This window comes from Pangasianodon hypophthalmus, chromosome 18, assembly GCF_027358585.1.
Source record: "Pangasianodon hypophthalmus isolate fPanHyp1 chromosome 18, fPanHyp1.pri, whole genome shotgun sequence".
NCBI classification, from domain to species: Eukaryota; Metazoa; Chordata; class Actinopteri; order Siluriformes; family Pangasiidae; genus Pangasianodon; species Pangasianodon hypophthalmus.
Window position 1 is genome coordinate 15085097 of NC_069727.1, and position 19471 is coordinate 15104567.

The 19471-nt window shown below is 39.1% G+C and overlaps 1 protein-coding gene across 1 annotated transcript in view; it reads right to left on the reverse strand.

Moving 5' to 3' along the window:
• LOC113532299 (xylosyl- and glucuronyltransferase LARGE1) overlaps positions 1-19471 on the reverse strand; it is a 73938-nt gene that overhangs the window by 44504 nt on the left and 9963 nt on the right. The window contains exon 3 of the mRNA XM_026923621.3: positions 1834-2126. Coding sequence (XP_026779422.1) covers positions 1834-2126 — 293 coding nt within the window. The remainder of the gene's footprint in view (positions 1-1833; positions 2127-19471) is intronic.

Here is a 19471-nt window from a genome sequence, read left to right on the forward strand (position 1 = left end):
CATGAAATGTTATGTTCATTTATATCCCTATTTAGAAGGATATTACGGAGGAACTTCCCAAAATGTTGATTATTCTTGGAATAGATTTTAGATTTTATACTGAAAAATTTAATCAAATATTTTTTAGAACAGTGCATGGTATTTTCTTAAGCAATAAAGAAATGATTTTAAAACAAACCTTTCTGTAAAAGTGAAATAAATACTTTATAAATGTAAAATTTAGAGAACGTTCCAATACAAAAAAAATTCTAAGAACATTAGCAATAAACAAGCAAATATATATATATATATATATATATATATATATATATATATATATATATATACACACACACACACACACACACACACACATACATATATGAATATATCAGATATTAGTTTAATGTCTTTATGCCTCTTCTGTGTGTGCGTTTTTCCTCTTTCTGCCCTCACCTTGTGTGTATATGTATCCTGCTCAAGTCTGTTTTCTCTCTCTCCATGTTTTTGCTAGTGATAAAGGTTGTACTCACACCCGGGGAGTCACTTATCACTTCTGTATGCTCTTTTGTTTTTTTTCTCTGTTGCATCTGTCAGCCAGGTTAAGACTTCGTCTGAATCTATGTCCTTGTCGTGTCTCCTGCCTCAAGAAACTGCACTCAAGCAATAATTTACAACAGCCAACTCACAACATTTGTTACTCAGCTGTTCAATATTTGGACAATGACTTGCTCAGCTTTGGCACATGAGCAGCCTCCAGAGATTCAAGCCTGTGGGTGACATCGGAGAAGAGCAATAGCCTTGGAGACGCATCTTCTATCAATTTAATAGCCAGGCAGTGTCATTAATCGTTAACATGGCTGACTTCTGTGTCAAACAAAAGGTCAACTACAGTATTTAAAGAAACATGTCAGCACAATCATCAGCTGCTGACACTCTACTGCTTTGATTACTAACACAAGGAAGAGACTCTAATGTTAAACTCTAATGTGGCCCTTTACAAATGTCTGTTACTGTGTCCAAGACTAAGCCCTATTCACTCTATTGTGCACTATTTTCTAGGGCTACCATTTTGTATTTATGTCTGAAAACACATTGGAGAACATCCAGTACTTTCTTTTAATCCTGCAATGCACTGCAATTGTACAATCATTGGGCTTCACAAACCAAACCCAATATTCCTGCCAGTGTAACAAATGTTTTGGAAACTCTGATTTTCTTCGTACTCATGTGCTTATGTTGATAAATGCCAATCGCCCATAAATGACCACAAATTACCAAGCGCATGAATGGCACAGCTGATTTACATTAAGTGACAACCACAAAACTCCTTAAAATGCAAAAACACAGACAGCTGAATGACAAATAGCCTCCTAATTGCAGCATGCACTAAATCCTCCAGTAATGCAGCTCAGCCACTGCAGCGTGTCGGTAACCATAGAGACACACTAACTCTCTCTACTTTTACAGGGTTCCATTTCTTATGCTCTAATTGAGTGGCGAGTCTTATTTGTTTTGGTGTGATTTGTGCTATGACAACTCATTGCTAGAAATGTTTTGGTCCGATCTACTTGACATGGGACTAAGTGCAATGTGGCTCGTTACCTAAAATGAAATGACTGTTAATGTATATTAAAGTAAAGTATTAATGAATATTGTTTCATAATTATAATAACAATTAGTTGATCAATATAAAAAAATGTAACCATTATTCTTGGTCAAGCTATTCCTAAATTCCTGGCTAACTCTTAATACCTTATCTGAATAGCTTGAGCAGAGATTATGGCTGTGCAATCATATTTAAAGTCTTCTTGATGCTTGAAGAATAGGATTATTTTTCACCCTCATTCCTACCTCACATTTATCCACAGCAGGTTGCTGGACACAGCTGGAGCCGTTGACTTTAGAGAGTGCTTTCTGAGCTTCACTATCACCGGTACCCTCTTCAGTGGAGTGAAGCTGGGACTGGTTGCCATGGTGTACGCTGCTGTGGTGATGGGAATGCTGGTTGCCGTGGGTAGGACTCCTGGGCAGCTGGCTAATCTCTCTTCTGAGCGCTCGGTTTTCCTCCTCTACCTCTCGAACCCGAAGCTCCAGGGCCAGTGTGGAGGATTGAGGCTCCAGTGGGGAGAGAGGCAGTGGCTTCACTGAAGATGAGAAGACAGAGTCAGCCTCAAGCTACATTTGACATTAGTAAAAGCAACAGAGACCCATGTGGAAATATGTCACTCAATTCTTATTGAGGTGGTAAGCAATTTAAATAGGCCCGGTGAATTTCTTGGACGAGTTGCACGGTGTAGGTTGTCAGACATCCTCTGGGTTTTGGCTCACACATATTTTAGATCCTTCTTGCCTGCAGTTTTTAGGTTCTAATAAACTTTCATTTTAGCAGGGCTTGGATTAAGATGAAATGGAAGAGATACATATGATGTCCTTTTCTGTATCACTTTTCCAGCACAGATTTGCAAGCTATAGTGTTGCTAAATAAACAAAACTTTTACTAGGACTATATAAGTCTAACATGTTTCCTTTGAGACATGCGAAGAGATGCCTTTGACACTGCATCTCTATTCAATTAAAACAATATAAATATAAACAAAATCAATTTTAAACAGGAGCTAAAATATGTATTATATCATGGCACTGTTGAATTCTCGGTGTTGATTATTTTTTCATAATTATAACAGTGGTTTTGACAATAATGGCAGCTGTAAGTCAAATCACAAGTTTGTATTAATGCACTCTTTCTATAATACATTAGCATTTCTATAACAACTCATTCACAGGGATGCCGGGTGCACCACATATTCTAAGACTAATAATAAACAGATTTTAAAAAACATGTTATTTAACAAAGATAAATATGGTATGATATGGTGAAGCTTTCTGTAAGTAGACATTTATGGACATTTATGTCTCCAGTGTCAGCGCTTTGTAATGGTCAGTAAGTTTTCTGCCATGTGAAAGTCTTCAGGACAGAGGAGTTTTGCGCTTTGCGGTTTCTCTGCTAAACGACGAGCTGCATTTTATGTGAGGAAACAACTGTTTATAGCTGCTATAACGCAAGTGATAACAGGAACTAACTTATCTCACAGATATTCCACAACATTACACCCATATACAGTTAAAAAGCAATAAAGTGATGGCTTGGGACTGCGATTGCTGTAGTGGCTTTGGGGCTGCGGTTGCCACGAGCACCTTCGTACTCAGGACTCCATCAGTGGACAGTGGATAGATTTTAACTAACCGGAATTCTTGCGAAAACTGTGATGAATTTACTTTTGCACATTTGCACTATTTGTCCATATAGTACACAATATTAGAAGGGATTTATTTATTGCACTATCCATTGCACCCAGATGAGGATGGGTTCCCTTTTGAGCCTGGTTCCTCTCAAGGTTTCTTCCTCATACTGTCTCAGGGATTTTTCCTCGCCACTGTCGCCTCTGGCTTGCTCATTAGGGATAAATTTACATATTTACAATATATTTTTTGAATCCATTTATTTCTGTAAAGCTGCCTTGTGACAATGTCATTTGACATTGTTAAAAGCGCTATACAAATAAAATTACAAATTACAAATTACACGACAGTCTAAACATTTGGCCAAGTACCATTTCTTATTGTAACTTATTGGAAGAATCTTGACACTGATCATTGCAACATCAGCGGCATCTGCTACACCCTCACAAGAGACAAACTGGATGCGACATTAGTGACGTGTCACTTTAATGAGGGATCTTGGCTAATTCAGAGACATATATTGATGATTCAGAAGGCTGGCTAACAGAGTAATACCTATTAAAAGGTTAGCCTGAGAAGAGACTCTTCAAACTTTTCAGAGAGCAACGTGGCTCACATGGGATTTCCAATTAGCAGTCAGGACAGCATGGTGATGTTGCCTTGAGCAACACAAACGTCATTTTTCTGGCTCCTGACGAGACAAACAGTACTGGCCACAGAACTAAACTGAGGGAGAACCAATTTCCCCACATCACTTGACATATCACATTACTGTGTAGAAAAGCAAGAAAAGATGAAAACATAATCTACTGTGTGTAGTCCTTCATAAGACATCTGTGGAAAAGATCTTTTATGTAACCATGTGACTGTATTTGTCAGACAGCTTTCTCATTTCCCTTCTGTCTGCGATGGGATGAGGGAGTGTGAGTCATGAAATGACTGTCTTTATATCAAGCTGACTCAAACAACAACAAATGTTATACTTTGCCCAGCAAATAACTGTTCCATGAGTTCTACAGCCTTCATGCTCCATTTCAGTCCTGCAGTGTCATGAAAAAAGTATGGTTTAGAACTAGCATGCCTGATTCAGACTGTGTAGGGTGCCATAATTATTAGCGGAGTTGATCTAAAGCAAGAAATCAACCTGCTTTTCAGTGTTATTGCTTTCCACTTTGTAAAATAGCAGAATATAAAATAAATCTAACCTACCAGTAGGACAAAGCTGTTTGTTGCACGACATGTACAGCAGGACATATCAGCATTCTGTGAGCCCTTCAATGGCCATAATGTAAAGCTATCAATTTTTAACATATTGTCTATTTCATAAGTTAACACTAATAAGATTGGCTGTGAAAGTAGAATAGGACATTTCCAGGAACAAGAAGGGCTAACGGAAACTATTCAACTGTATGCTCTATTAGGCCTTGGTTTTAACATTTATTAAAATGATTAAAGGTATTTTTTTATATATCTGTATATGCAATGTTAAGAAAAAGATCTAGGAAGATCTCACATGGGTTTATGTCTGATAAGAACATACATGTCCTTAGACTCCCATGTCTACCATGCTCACGCTTCATTAACTTTTCTTTTTTCAATGTAGGTGTAGGTCTCTACACTAGGTGATACATTTGGGGATTTGGAGTCAATTATAATTGACCGCACACATCTCCCAATTCTCCCCATCACACAACAGCCACCAACCGAGGAGGGTGACTTTGTTTCATTCAAGATACGTAATGCCAGCTAACAGCATCTTTTCAAACTGCAGTTAATACTTTGTCGCAGGGCAGCATGAAACACTCAGAGAAAAGCATATCTAACCTCTTCCGCATACAGACTTGTTTGTCTTCCGTAGATCAGACTTGTTTGTCCAACACATCCCACAGATGCTCGATCGGATTGAGATCTAGGGAATTTGGAGACATAGTCAACACCTTGAACTCTTTTTAATGTTCCTCAAACCATTCCTGAAACCAATTCCTTCCCCAGATAAGCGACGCACATGCACCTGGCCGACCAAATGATGTAAAAGAAAATGTGATTCATCAGACCAGGCCACCTTCTTCCATTGCTCCATGGTCCTGTTCTGATGCTCACGTGTCCATTGTAGGCACTTTTGGTGGTGGACAGGGGTCAGCATGTGCACTCTGACCGGTCTGCAGCTACACAGCCCCATACACAGCAAGCTGCAATGCATTGTGTGTTCTGACACCTTTCTATCATAGCCAGCTTTAACTTTTTCAGCAGTTTGTGCTACAGTAGCTGTTCTGTGGGATCAGACCAGGCGGGCTAGCCTTCACTCCCCGTGCATCAATGAGCCTTGGGTGCCCATGACCCTGTCCCCAGTTCACTTGTTGTCCTTCCTTGGACCATTTTTGGTAAATACTAACCACTGCATACCAGGAACACCCCACAAGACCTGCCATTTTGGAGATGCTCTGACCCAGTCATCTATCCATCACAATTTGGCCCTTGTCAAAGTTGCATTCCTGCTTCCAACACATCAACTTTGAGAACTGACTGTTCACTTACTGCTTAATATATCCCACCCCTTGACAAGTGCCACAGTAACGAGATAATCAAATGTTATTTACTTCACCTGTCAGTGGTTTTAATGTTAAGGCTGATTGGTGTACATGACTCATAGACGCCCACGATTGGCTCGTGTCGCGGTGATTGACGGGGATGAGAGAGTATGCTATCCATCCCACTCACAGAGCAAGGCTCTCTTGGAAACGGACGGCTGTGACATCAGTAGGATTCAAAGTTGTGATCTCTAGACAATAGGGCATAACACACTCTTTCCCGTTGTGTCACTCAGGGGCCCTGGTGTCAGTTACACAGAGAGATGTGAGCTCATGTGGTGCGTGCAGAACATGGGTGGTTGCTATGTGATTTTTACAAGTTAGCACGGGCTGAATGAAACAAGGCAGTGGAACGTGTTTGGTCTACGTGCTACGTGAGTTTGACGTCTGTGCTATTTTCTCAGCCCTGAGCCACATGTTAGTGTTTCTCCTTCATTAACTTAACCTGTTCAACCTATTTCAGGCTTGTGAATTAGCTGCTTCATCATGGAAAACATTAGGTTACACTGGCTAAGTTAATAAAGGGAAACCACTAAAAAGTGCCAGAAAGAGGTACTCCAGCACTCAGTCTGAGAAACAGTCCTATAAAACAATGTGTGGATGCCACAGCACCTCTGCTCTACCCCAGGCTGAGCTTTATTTGCTGAAGGGATTGTGGGTTTAATCCTACTGAACTGGCAGGAGCTGTGTTTGGTAAAAACATTTGTTCAGTAGCTATGGCATCTGCTGTCATTTCACTGAATACAACTGTAAAATCACTTCGCCACAGGATTAAGAGTATTAAACATACATGAGGCAAACATTTTTCATTCATTATAGTATCTGCTGAGTAAAGTCTGTCTGATAAAAAAAAAATAACAAAATTAATAAAACAAAAATAATAAAACTGCCACAATATATTGCTTTGGGATTTTGTATGTTTTATCTCTTCATGGCATGTTTTTTCCTCATTATAAGACCTACTCTCCTAAAAAAGTTCCTGTTTAGGAAAAAAAAACAAAACTCAGTGTACCATATACATGTTGATATGATGTACTGTACGAGGATTTGATTTTATTTCACAGCAATTATCAAGACAACTGAGAAACACTGCCTCAGCTTAAATGTTGCACTTTCCAGGTAAAAGTGATCACCTAGTCTAAACTGAATGGCATATCCAAAATTTATTTTAAGGTTGTCAGACCAGAACCTGCATGAAACATGAAGCATTTGATTCTCAGCTCACTGGCAGTAACATTCACACTAAAGAGCATGCTCATGTACAATATTTTATTTGCCAGAGCTGAGTGCTTGGTGCTTCTACGTACTTTCACCCGCATCAGAGCCTTACATGTGATCACTCTTTTTAAACCCCAAACTCCGATGAACCTGAACAATTCCATCATGTACATCATCCTCCCAGATTATCCTAAAATACAATAAAGGCTGATGACAGCTCTATTGCTCTGTCTGTCATCTGAAATGTTTCAGTGATGGAAGATGGTGTGGAAAATAGCGATACACAGAGCACAGTATGATCTGATACTGATCCTATATTCATATTCTCTAAATGAGATAAATGAGATGACTTTCTGCCAGATTCTGCTGCCAAGTTTTGCCAAACATTACAGATGCAAAAGCAGTTGAATCTCTGCATCACTATGCATTTTGTTTTAAATAGCCAGAGGAGGATGGAAAAGGAGGACGACATGGTGGCTGAAAGAAATCAGAAGGATTTTCTAGTTGCTGCAATTGAAAATGTTAATCACCCAAAATTCATATATTTATTTTCATTCATATTCATATGGTGATCTCATTTTTATCATATCTTTTAATGAAAACAATACGTTTACAGAGCTAACCAGAAAATATCCTGTAGAATAGCTGACATGTACTTCCAGGTCGACTCTGTTCATGCGGAAGTGTACTGTCGTAGACATTTTCGGACATATTTGAATTCACAAAGATTTGATTTCTAGACTTTGTGTGGTGAAACAAGTAGAAGCATTTAAAAAAACAGTCAATAATTTAAAAAAATATACGAAAAATGAATTAACTTCAAATTTATGTGTATGCCCAAAAAAGAAAATGTGTCATGCCAGTCAACGTAAGTTCGAAAAACACATCAAACACGCCCCAGTTCAACATTTCAGACATTTTGATATTCTAAAACTCTCTCAGCATGCGCTGAGTTTGGCATATCTGAAACTGCTGCATATGAATTAAGAGTAAGACAGGTACAGAACAACCTTTTCTGCATGCACAACATTTAAGCGTTTTCAACAAGTTTTCAACAAGTTTCAGGGGAAATCGTACCAATCCATTAGTATGCAGCAAACCTGACTAATTTTAAGATCACACTCTGTCTGTCTGACTAGATGTGGGCTTTGGCTTTATATGTGCATTTTTTTAAATATTAAATGTGAATCAGATTGATTTCATTATTTGCTGCTTTCTTTCCAAAAATGACAGTTTGGATTTAGCAATAAACGAGATTACAAGTGTGCCCAATATTATTTGTAAGTAATGTAACAATACAAAGGTCAAACTGTCCCAATTAGAAGGCAGTATGATATATTCATAAGGATATCCTTATAAAGATATAAGGTTTTGGCCATTATTATTTTTTTCAGACAAGAACTAGAAAATATGGTGGACAATATCATAAACTGTAATAAAACATTATGTTCTGATATGGAATTATCAATTACAATCAACAAATGCGTGCTATTACGTGCTATTACGTGCTTTCTGACAAAGCTTTCTGATTTGCCATCAGAGCTAAATACGCAAATAAACAAACTTGCTGTAATCCATCTAAAAGAAGCCAAAGTAAACAAAAGGGACTGGCAATCTGCTATGTTGGGTTTGGCTTGTGCACCAGAAAAATATTTACTTTTTAATGCATTTTTTTTTCCTTAAGACCGCTTTCCTGGACTGAAAAGCTGGACTAAATTCACACCCTTGTGATATTTCAAAGGCCTCCCTTTGGTGTGAGGTGGTGTGAGTAGCATGAAAGGCAGTGGATGTGTAAGAAAACGTGCAGCATTAATGAGATCAGGAGTGGAGCCAAGAGTCAGCTATTAGCATACGATACTGCTGCAATGCATTTGAACAGTCAGATCCATTGAACCAGCCAAGGTCCTACTGTGTCAATTTGCAATATCCAATCAATCTCTCCAACACCTTCACGTTCTCTCTACTCAATGATATGAGGAGCAAACAAAGACTTGGCTTGGTGATAGGGCATCACCATGGAAACAGGCAAACAGAGTGCATACTAAAATGAATGCTGGCTGCTGTGAGCTCCAGAGCCAGCGTGGGGGACCAAAGCTCCAGCAGAGACGCAGGCAGTGACTCCGATGGGGACAAGGAGACAGAAATGACCTTAAAGAAACAGCATGTAACTTTGGAGATTTAGAGACCTCTGTAGTGGAAATATGTTGCAAGAATCTCACAATAGAACATTTTGTAATCAGTTATGCAGCACACAAGTTGTCGGCATATGCTAATCTGATGATAAAGACTTAATAAACATTCAAAGAGCATTCAAGTACTCCAAGGAGGTAACGATCCCCTGTCGTTTTTTTTTTTTGTTTGTAGAAGTCTGTTTAGTATTGCAGAAATGTAATGAAAATGAAAAGTGTAATGAGGGCCGCAAGGGAAAAGATCAATTAATAGGTAGTTAGCTGCGTTGGCAAACAATAATTAATACCAAATAATTGCTATCAATTGATTCACTCCCAGCAGAGACGAGCAGGCTCAGGAGCACAGCCAAACACAGCGTTAGAGAACTAGCTGGCTAGACAACAGTAGTCAAGATATGACAAGGCCGAGTGGCCTTCCTGTAGTGAATAATTGAATTGTCCTGCTGTTGTACAGGAGAAGCCTGCATGGACGAATAGGTTTGCAACATGTGCCAAGAATGATAACTCGTCATTCAACACCACACTGAGGTTTTGTGCAGGAGTAAACAGGAACTTCTCAAAGGAGACAGTAAGTCCAAGCCGCATGCATTTTCAAGATATCTGAGCCAGCCATGCTGAATATAATCAGCAGCGTGGATATGTGAAGCCCTGTCATCAATACCAATACTGCCATCTGTAATAATGCTTCATTAAAAATACATAAGGCATTATTTTTTTTTACCCCATTTTCTCCCAGTTTAGTAATTTGCCAATTCCCAGCTGCTAGCTAGCTCTCTCCTATTACACAACAGCTAGCTCATGAAGCTAGCCACTGCATATTTTTGAACTGTTGCTCATGTTATGTCAACATGTTATGTGAACACACTAAGAAGAAAGTACTAACTGCCCTCTTCCACATACATGAGCTTGCAGATGCCCATGATTGGATAGCATGACTCTGATTGACAGGAGAGAGAAAGTAATGCCTCCCATTCAGGGAGCATGGCCAGTTTTGCTTTCTTGGACTTCAGATAGCTGTGGCATCATCAGAACACTTTCCTGTTGGACCAAGCAGTGTTACTTTTGAATATTACAATTGATTACAATTGACTGTAAAGTTTTAGACCCTACCTAGGGTTGATACCTGTAGACTACTCTTTGAGCAGGGCTTAGAATAAAGACATATTAAAGACTGCTGTTTCAGAACAGATAAAGCACAGCAAGAGCCAAGAGAGATTAGGCAAACTTCAGTATGCCAAATAAAAGTGGACAGAATATAAATGGTTATGTTTTCTCTACAAATATAATATGAATGAACTAGAAGTGAAAGATTAGTAGCTAGGCAGTGCATAATGCATAGGGCAACTTTTCAAAAAACAATTACGTTTGAGGCAAGCTAAAGAAAAACAGGTTAAACATTTTTATGAACCTGGACACTTTGTACCCATAAGTGACAAAAGTGGCCTGCTGGGGGGGGCAACATTAACAAGTTGTCACCTTCTAATGTGTGAAATGGAGAGTTAGCAGAGCACAGTGTGGCTGGAGTGGGATTTCCAATTAGCAGTCAAGACAGTGTGGTGATGTACAGCATGCCTTGAGCAACATGTTATTCCCTTACTGTTGAAAACGCAAGCTATAAAGACCAGAGAACTAAACTGAAAACGTGTATGTGTTTGGGTGTAAAAGAGCAAAAACAGTAAAAAAGGGGACAAAAGACAGCTCTCAGAGAAAGTGAGGAGCTCTGTGTGAGAGTCATTTTCACCGCCATAATTGTGTAACAGTGTGAATGTGTTCATTCTGACAGACTGAACAGCCCAGCATTCTTATCACCCTTCTGTCTGAGATCGGATCAGGAAATCTGAGAAAAGGAAAACAAAGGCAAATTTTAGAAACGTCATGATTTGATTCTGTATGTTGATGTATTTCCTTTTTAAACAGGAAGTCAGAGTGACAGTGTGTTGAAGGGCTTGACTGATTCGCACAACAGCCAACAGCGTTCGTGACCACAGATAGATAGATAGATAGATAGATAGATAGATACATCCTAGAGGGAAATTTAGCGAGCTATTTAGCAAGTTAGCTAACAACATAGAGCCTTTTTTTTTATCTGTAGAGGATTTCTCACTGCCGCCTGCACCCATGCACGTTGATAAAGATGATATCCTAGACAACAAGATGCCGTGTGTTTTACGCCGTATATGTTTGAGTCGAGGTTGACTGTCAGCGGCACCAATGGTGAGGGACAGCCACAGGGTCATCGCTGGGAGGCATCTGATGTGTTTGAATGGTGGGCTTATAATTAATTGTAAATATTACTCTACTTAATCAAATGAATTGTAAATATTACTCTACATAATCAAATGATTAAGCCTCAGCAGTGTATAAAGACAGAATCATGTTCTCACTCAGTCTGAGATAGCAAGACATTCCGCCATTAAAGAGCCCCAGGTTGGTACACTCCTCTGAAAAGTTCATGTCACATGACCATGAATTCCACCTCTTCCAAATGAATAAAGGTCAAACATTTTATCTCAACAAAGTGATGGTTGGCAATGGGAATAGCTTGCAAGAAGAACGCACTGATGAACCATGTTTGCTGCTAACGAGCTGCTACTGTAGAGCAATACCCTCTCCTGGGGGCGGGACATTTGCATTCTAGATAGCATTTAATTGGACGAACACAAAACTAGTACAGGTTGAATCATCAAAATTGTTTCCTGGAAGTGACGAAGTATAAAACTAACACGGGAATATTTCCAAAACTACTTTTTTAAAGATACATATGCAATCATATTTGTGTCCATAACACTAAGGAACAGGTGCTAAAAGATCTGAATTTTTGATTGCAAGGACAATTTCTATAATAACAAATCTAAACAGGTGGCAGGACAAAGCTGTTGGTTGTCCACTTCCAACCTGTAACACAACGTGGGCAAGGCAAAGCAGCTTTGCTTTAGCTGCTGAAGGGATTGTGGGCTTAAATCTGTTGAACTGGCAGGAGCCGTGTTTGGTAAAAACATTCTGACAGTGGTTGTGGCCTCTGCAAAATCACTTCACTATAGGGTTAAGACATTTAAAATACAAGCCAGTGATTTCATTCATCTGAGCAGGTTGAGTAAATGCAGCCTTGTGGCAAAACATGATAGTCTTGTCACAATATGGTGTTTTAGGATTTTGTATGCTTCATCTCTTTACGAATTTCCCAATGTAAACAGGCAAGAAGATAGCTCTACTCCAGCGCAGATAACAGCCTCAGTATTCAATGGTGTATGAAAAACTCAATTTATTTTAAAGCTGTAGGACCAGAACCTGCATTAAATATTTCCTCGTTGTGTCCGATTACACCCATGGAAGTGGAATTGTAGTGGTAGCGAAGCATTTGACTCTTGGCTCGTTGCCCGCGATGTTCGCACGTATAGCACACTCACATGTAGTGTATTTTATTTGCCAGACCCGAGTGCTTGCTGCATCGACGCAGACTTTCAAAATAAGCTCTCTAGATCATCTCAGAAATACGATAAAGGCTGCTGACAGATATATTGCTCTGTGTGTCAACCAAAATATTTCAGTGTTGGAAGATGGTGGAGAAAAGATCCTTGTTAGCATCTTCCTCAGCTTGGGGGTGGGGTTATATGAGAAAGTTTTAAGTAGACTTTTCAGACATTTCATATTTCAAAATCTCAGCCAAACTCTTTGACCAAACTCTAGCTGAAATATTTAAAAACTCTGGATAACTGAAAAATCTGAATTAGGAGCAAGACAACTGCAGGAATCCCCTTTGCTACAAGAAGTTCAAAATTTGCATCAACAAAATCACTTACATTTTAAAGAAAAATTGTTGTACTGATTATTTAGTATGCTGAAAACCTGACCAGTGAATGTTTTTGCATCACCCTGAGCATGTCTGACACTTTCACCCGTACTAGATGTAGGTTTTTTAAAAATGCTCCAAGAAATGGAAATTTAGACTAATTAAAAACTCTAAAGTCTAGTGCAGAAACCTGCTGTGGGATATGGAGAGACTGGGTACCAGTAACTTTCCAGAAATGTGTACAAATATTAATTTATCAAGTTAAATAGGAAGCTGTCTCCTCTAAATGCACTGGGACCCTAAACAATGGCAGATATGAGCTTGCATGCCCTGGAGACACCGTACGTATCCTTCATTCCCACATATCACTCTTGCGATGTTAATCATTTACATTATATGTTGAGATCTTCAGCGTTCACAATACTTCAAAACTTCAAAAAAAGTTGCTTTTTATTGCTTAATTTCTACTGGATAAATTCCTGGATTCAAAAGCTGAGCAAAAAGTCCTCAGGTATTTCACACTGAAGTAAGGGACACTTTTAGTCAGTGATATTTTGAAAGGCCTCCCTTGGGCATGCGATTGCGAGTTGCCCAGCAGTCGATGAGCAGCATGACAGACTCAGCAGTGAATATCTAAGAGAACGCACAGCAATAATGAGATCAACAGTAGAGCCAAGAGTCAGCTATTAGCATATGATACTGCTGCCACGCATCTGAACAGTCAGATCCATTGAATCAGCCAAGGTCCTACTGTGTCAGTTTGCAATGTCCAATCAATCACTCCAACACCTTCATGTTCTCTCTATTCACTGATACAAAAAACATAACGATAGGGCATTGCTATGGAAACAGCAAAACAGAGTGCAATCCGAAATGAAGGAAGCAGAGATTCGGCCTTGATTTGCCTCTGGCCAGAATAGTAAATATTCATAAGGTGAATGCAAATGAGATAGGAGAGATCTCTGTTGTCACAGCCAACTATAATAAGTGTGATTTGACTCAAACAGGTCAAAGGGTTTTGTCTGTGCTCATGGAGAAGCTGGAATTAATCTTAGTACTGTAAGCTGAAGGCATGTCATTATTAAAAAAAAACAAAAAAACTTGATATACTGAGAAATTTTAACCTTCAGTGAAGATTCAACTGGTCAAAGTGTGCTGGAACATCAGTGCATATACACCCTCATCACTTTTCCTTCTTTTATCTGTTGATATGATCAACAGCTACAGTTACATGCAACTTAACCATCCATCAACAACGTGCCTGATTTTTTCAATCGAAAAAATCTAAACTGAACATAAACGCTTAAGCTGGAGAAAAGTAAACTAATTGAGACGAATCTGAATTAAATGTCTATAATGCGTTCAATAGAAGAATAATCACAAACAAAACCTTTTTAATTCTAATTACTTTCTCAAGTGAAATCTTTGCATTTCAGTAACACTGCTGTGCAGAAAACTGGGGGGGAAAGTTCACGCTGCAAATATTCAAATATTTTAAAATACTGTAAATGTGACTATGGATTGAGTGCACTAAATAGGCTCATGTTTAACTGTCAATATACACTCACCGTCCACTTTATTAGGAACACCTGTACACCCGCACGTTTATGCAGCCGTCCAATGAGCCAAATATTTTGCAGCAGCACGATGCAAAAAAAGCCATACAGAGCATTCAGGTCAAGAGCTTCAGTTAATGTTCACATCAAACATCAGAATGAGGAAAAAAATGTAATCTCGAATGCACAACAGTCTCTAGAGTTCGCACTGTTGTTGTTGTTCTTCTTTCGGCTGCTCCTGTTAGGGGTCGCCACAGCGGATCATTGGTCCGCGTATTTGATCTGGCACAGTATTTTACGCCGGATGCCCTTCCTGATGCAACCCTCCCCAATTTTATCCGGGCTTGGGACTGACACTGAGAGCACACTGTTGCATGCAATGCCAGTGGCTGGGGTTGGGTCCCTGGCCGGGAATCGAACCCGGGCTGCAGCAGTGAGAGCTAGAGGGACCCCTCTAGAGTTTACACTGAATGATGCTAAAAATAACCAAAACACATCCAGTAAGCAGCAGTTCTGTGGTCAGAAACACCTTGCTGATGGGAGAGGTCAGAGGAGAACGGCCAGACTGCTTTGAGATGACGTAAGGTTATGGTAACCACTCTTTACAACCATGATGAGCAGAAAAGCATGTTAGAACATGTCAAACCTTGAGGCAGATGAGCTACAACAGCAGAAGACCTCATTGGGTTTCACTTCTGCAAGCCAAGAACAGGAATCCAAGGCTACAGTGGGCACAAGCACACCCAAACTGGACAGCTGAAGATGACCAGGAAATGTTGTGTCTGCTACTGAGACGGCTGGTGAATGCATCTATCTGGTCAGTCGGTGAAAACTCATTCTTGTAACATGTGTATTGCTGTTGACTTCTCAATATTTCTGTATTTGGATTCTGTTATTTGCCAAATATATAAATGCGAATGTACTACATTTCCTTTATGAGCTTTATGAGCTGTTTTTGCCCTCTGGCAACTGCTGTAACTTATAAAGTAAAGCTAGATATTTGTTTCAACCTAACTGTAAAATGTCAGTTTTTCCATGTTTGAGGTAGATGACTTTGCCACCGACACATAAGGTGAAATCACACGCTTCAATATTTACGATGTGAAAAAAAAAAAAAAAACAGTTGTGGTGGCAAGTATATAATCAAATATAATCACAAATTTGTACCCAGTGTAAAACCTATATTCTCAGGTTAACGTAGTACTGAGATATGCTAATCACGGTAGCTGTATAAGCAAGCACTGCCTGTAGAAATCTTTACTGAAGGATTCAGTGTAAAACTGTAACGTATGCATGCATAACATGTTAAACAGATCTAAATGTACTGTTACTGAATATATCTGTATCTCAAGCTATACACAATACACTGTGTTGAGGTATACTATTTTTGCTTAGCTGCTAGGTAACATAAATCATACTCTAAAGCACTGGTTCTCAGAGTCGGGTGCGAGGACCCCCAGGGGTCTGTGAAGCATAGTCAGGGGGTCTGTGATTAAAAATTTCGTTAGTGGTGGAATTCACAACCCATCATTATCAAAGTTGTATTTATTTTTGAGGTCTTAGTTATTAGCCTGTTTGACTGATCACTTGAATTTAAATGGGTTTAATCCGTTAGCCTTACAACAAGTAGGTTTATAAATAATGTCACCTGTTCTATAGGTGGAAAGTTCAGGAATAAAAGGCTCTAATAAAGAACCAGAATATTACTGTATGCATTTGAATAATGACCCTAATATCTGAACAATTACATAAAATAAATCTGCACCGAGGGGTCCATCAATTTTATTTACAGCTAAAGGGTCCCTGGCTGCAAAAAGTCTGAAAACTCCTATTCTAAATCACATTATTCTCCAGAATATCCTGTAAATCATAAATCACCATAAATCATTTGTTTTGCTGCAAATGAACAAATGTTTCAATCCCCTGTAACGCTTTAAACTGTACAAATGAAGTGTTTTTTTTTTTTTTTTTTTTTTTTTCATTTTTCAAATCTAAATCTAAGGAAATGGAATTAACCATTCAAAAAATGTGTTAACTCATCTCACATAACGAGCTAAATGTGTGAGTAAATGAGTAACAGGGGAACGTATAATAACAGTGTTCAAGTTTTTAGCATAGAATTTATGTACTTAATATGTTTTTTATTCAAAATTTCAAGTGACCTCAGCATTTAAAATCAGAATATAATTTAAAATTTTACATTTATATTTAAATATATGGCATTTGGCAGATGCCCTTATCCAGAGCGACTTACTGAAGTGCAATGAAGTCTCTATCAATAATATATCCTGATATTGGTTCACTAGGTCACAGACTATGAATACTATCAGTCTAAAAAAATAACTCTGTTGAGGAGGTAATATAGTAAGAAAAGCACACAGACAACACAAGATTTTTTAATAATGTGCTAATTTAAGTACTTCATGAACAGATAGAAAATACAGAACAAAATGAGAGAAGTTAATTTTCTTCTTCTCATTATCTTCAGGAAATAGGAGTTATGCAATTTCCTGTTGAACATTTGGAATATTCCATATATTTCTTAGGAGTGAATGTAGTCAGGAGTCTAAAATGAATGAGTCATGGAAACAAATGTTTTGATCATTAGATGTTAAATGAATTCACACATGAAAATGCAAAAATAATATGAATATGAATGATTATATTTCAAGTCTAGTTACAGTGGATGAGGAAGGCAGAAATGCTGTTCTCTCAGTGTTACAGAGAGGTTTTAAGTTATTAATCTGAAACACACACATAGGTTGTTGTGCTGCACATGAAATCATTACCTAATCATGGAATCAAGCTACAGCCTTATCCTAATAATGGTGCTAAGCATAAGCTCATGAACAAGCACCTGACTGAATCCATTTTGAACACCTTTTCTCCCGATCAAGCAAATATCCACACAATATCCTCCCATATTACTGAGAAAGACAGTCTTTTATCTTAATCTAGGTACATTTACACTTTTTAAACCTTTTAAAGGTAATAAGCCATTTCCTCTAAATTATCTTCCAATGATATAACTCACATTCTAAGTGCTAAAAAGGTCCTGAAGGAAAAGACACACAATATAGCCACCACATATGACCACAAATTGGAACAGGGTAGAAAATGAAAAGGAAAAGAGTCGAGCCCTGACCAGGGAGAAATTGATGTAACCCAATTACACTAGCATGTGGTGTGACCAACTGTAATTTGCTCTTAGAACAAAAAAAGAAAAATGGCTTGATGGTGCCTTGAAAGTACTAGGCTGCAAAAAATGGAAACTGTCCCTCAGTGGCTAAGGGTCTGACTAGTGGTGGTTAAGGGTCTTGACTAGTGGTGGTTAAGGGTCTTGACTAGTGGTGGCTAAGGGTCTGACTAGTGGTGGCTAAGGGTCTTGACTAGTGGTGGCTAAGGGTCTGACTAGTTGTGGCTAAGGGTCTGACTAGTATGGCTAAGAGTCTGACTAGTGGTGGCTAAGGGTCTTGACTAGTGGTGGCTAAGGGTCTGACTAGTGGTGGCTAATGGTCTTGACTAGTGGTGGCTAAGGGTCTGACTAGTGGTGGTTAAGGGTCTTGACTAGTGGTGGCTAAGAGTCTGACTAGTGGTGGTTAAGGGTCTTGACTAGTGGTGGTTAAGGGTCTTGACTAGTGGTGGTTAAGGGTCTGACTAGTTGTGGCTAAGGGTCTGACTAGTATGGCTAAGGGTCTGACTAGTGGTGGCTAAGAGTCTTGACTAGTGGTGGCTAAGGGTCTTGACTAGCGGTGGCTAAGAGTCTGACTAGTGGTGGCTAAGGGTCTGACTAGTGGTGGCTAAGGGTCTGACTAGTGTGGCTAAGGGTCTGAATAGTGGTGGCTAAGGGTCTGAATAGTGGTGGCTAAGAGTCTGACTAGTAGTGGCTAAGGGTCTGACTAGTTGTGGCTAAGGGTCTGACTAGTGGTGGCTAAGGGTCTTGACTAGTGGTGGCTAAGAGTCTGACTAGTAGTGGCTAAGGGTCTGACTAGTTGTGGCTAAGGGTCTGACTAGTGGTGGCTAAGGGTCTGACTAGTGTGGCTAAGGGTCTTGACTAGTGGTGGCTAAGGGTCTTGACTAGTTGTGGCTAAGGGTCTGAATAGTGGTGGCTAAGGGTCTGACTAGTGGTGGATCAGTGGCTGAAGCATTGGACTGCTGATCGGACAGCTATGAGTTCAGATCCCAGCACCAGCAAGGTCCTTACAGACTCAGCTAAATGAGTAAAATATAAAATGCAGTGACTGGAAGGTTGTAAGCTCAAATCCTGAGACTGCAGCAGCCTTTGTTGGGTCTTTAAGGAAATTCCACTACTGTTCTGCATTCTCATCAGTTGTAAGTTCTTTCTGATTCTGAATAAATGTAAATGTAAAAGTAAATTTCAAGTGAGAGCCAGATAAAGGTTTAACATTCTGAAAAAATAAAACAAAGTTTCTATATATAAAATAAATTTCTCATTTGCATTGAACTTCCTGCAATGCAAGCGCAGATGTGTGTGTTGGAGCGGCGTAGGAGTACACTACATTTGTCTTACTTGACATCAATTAACTTTGCAAAGCTGTAGTCGAGAGTCATTGAGAATGGATTTACGCTACACTGAGCAAATGGAGTATTTCCAATGTGTTGCAGAGAGAACAGTTTTCAGCCCATCACCTGAAAATAATTCATAAAGTACTGAAACAGCATGACAACAATAATTTTTTGAAATTTAGCAGGTTATGTCATGTTGTGCTGTCATATATTTATTGACTGCTGTGAGTTTACTCCTTCGTCAACATGTATTTTTAAGAGAACAATAATGCTGTGGTATAAAAATCTTGCAACAATCAATATTTCCATGACTGCATCTGCCAATGCTGACTGTGGCTCCACAATATTACATGTAAGCAAAAATGTGAGCGGTGATCAAAT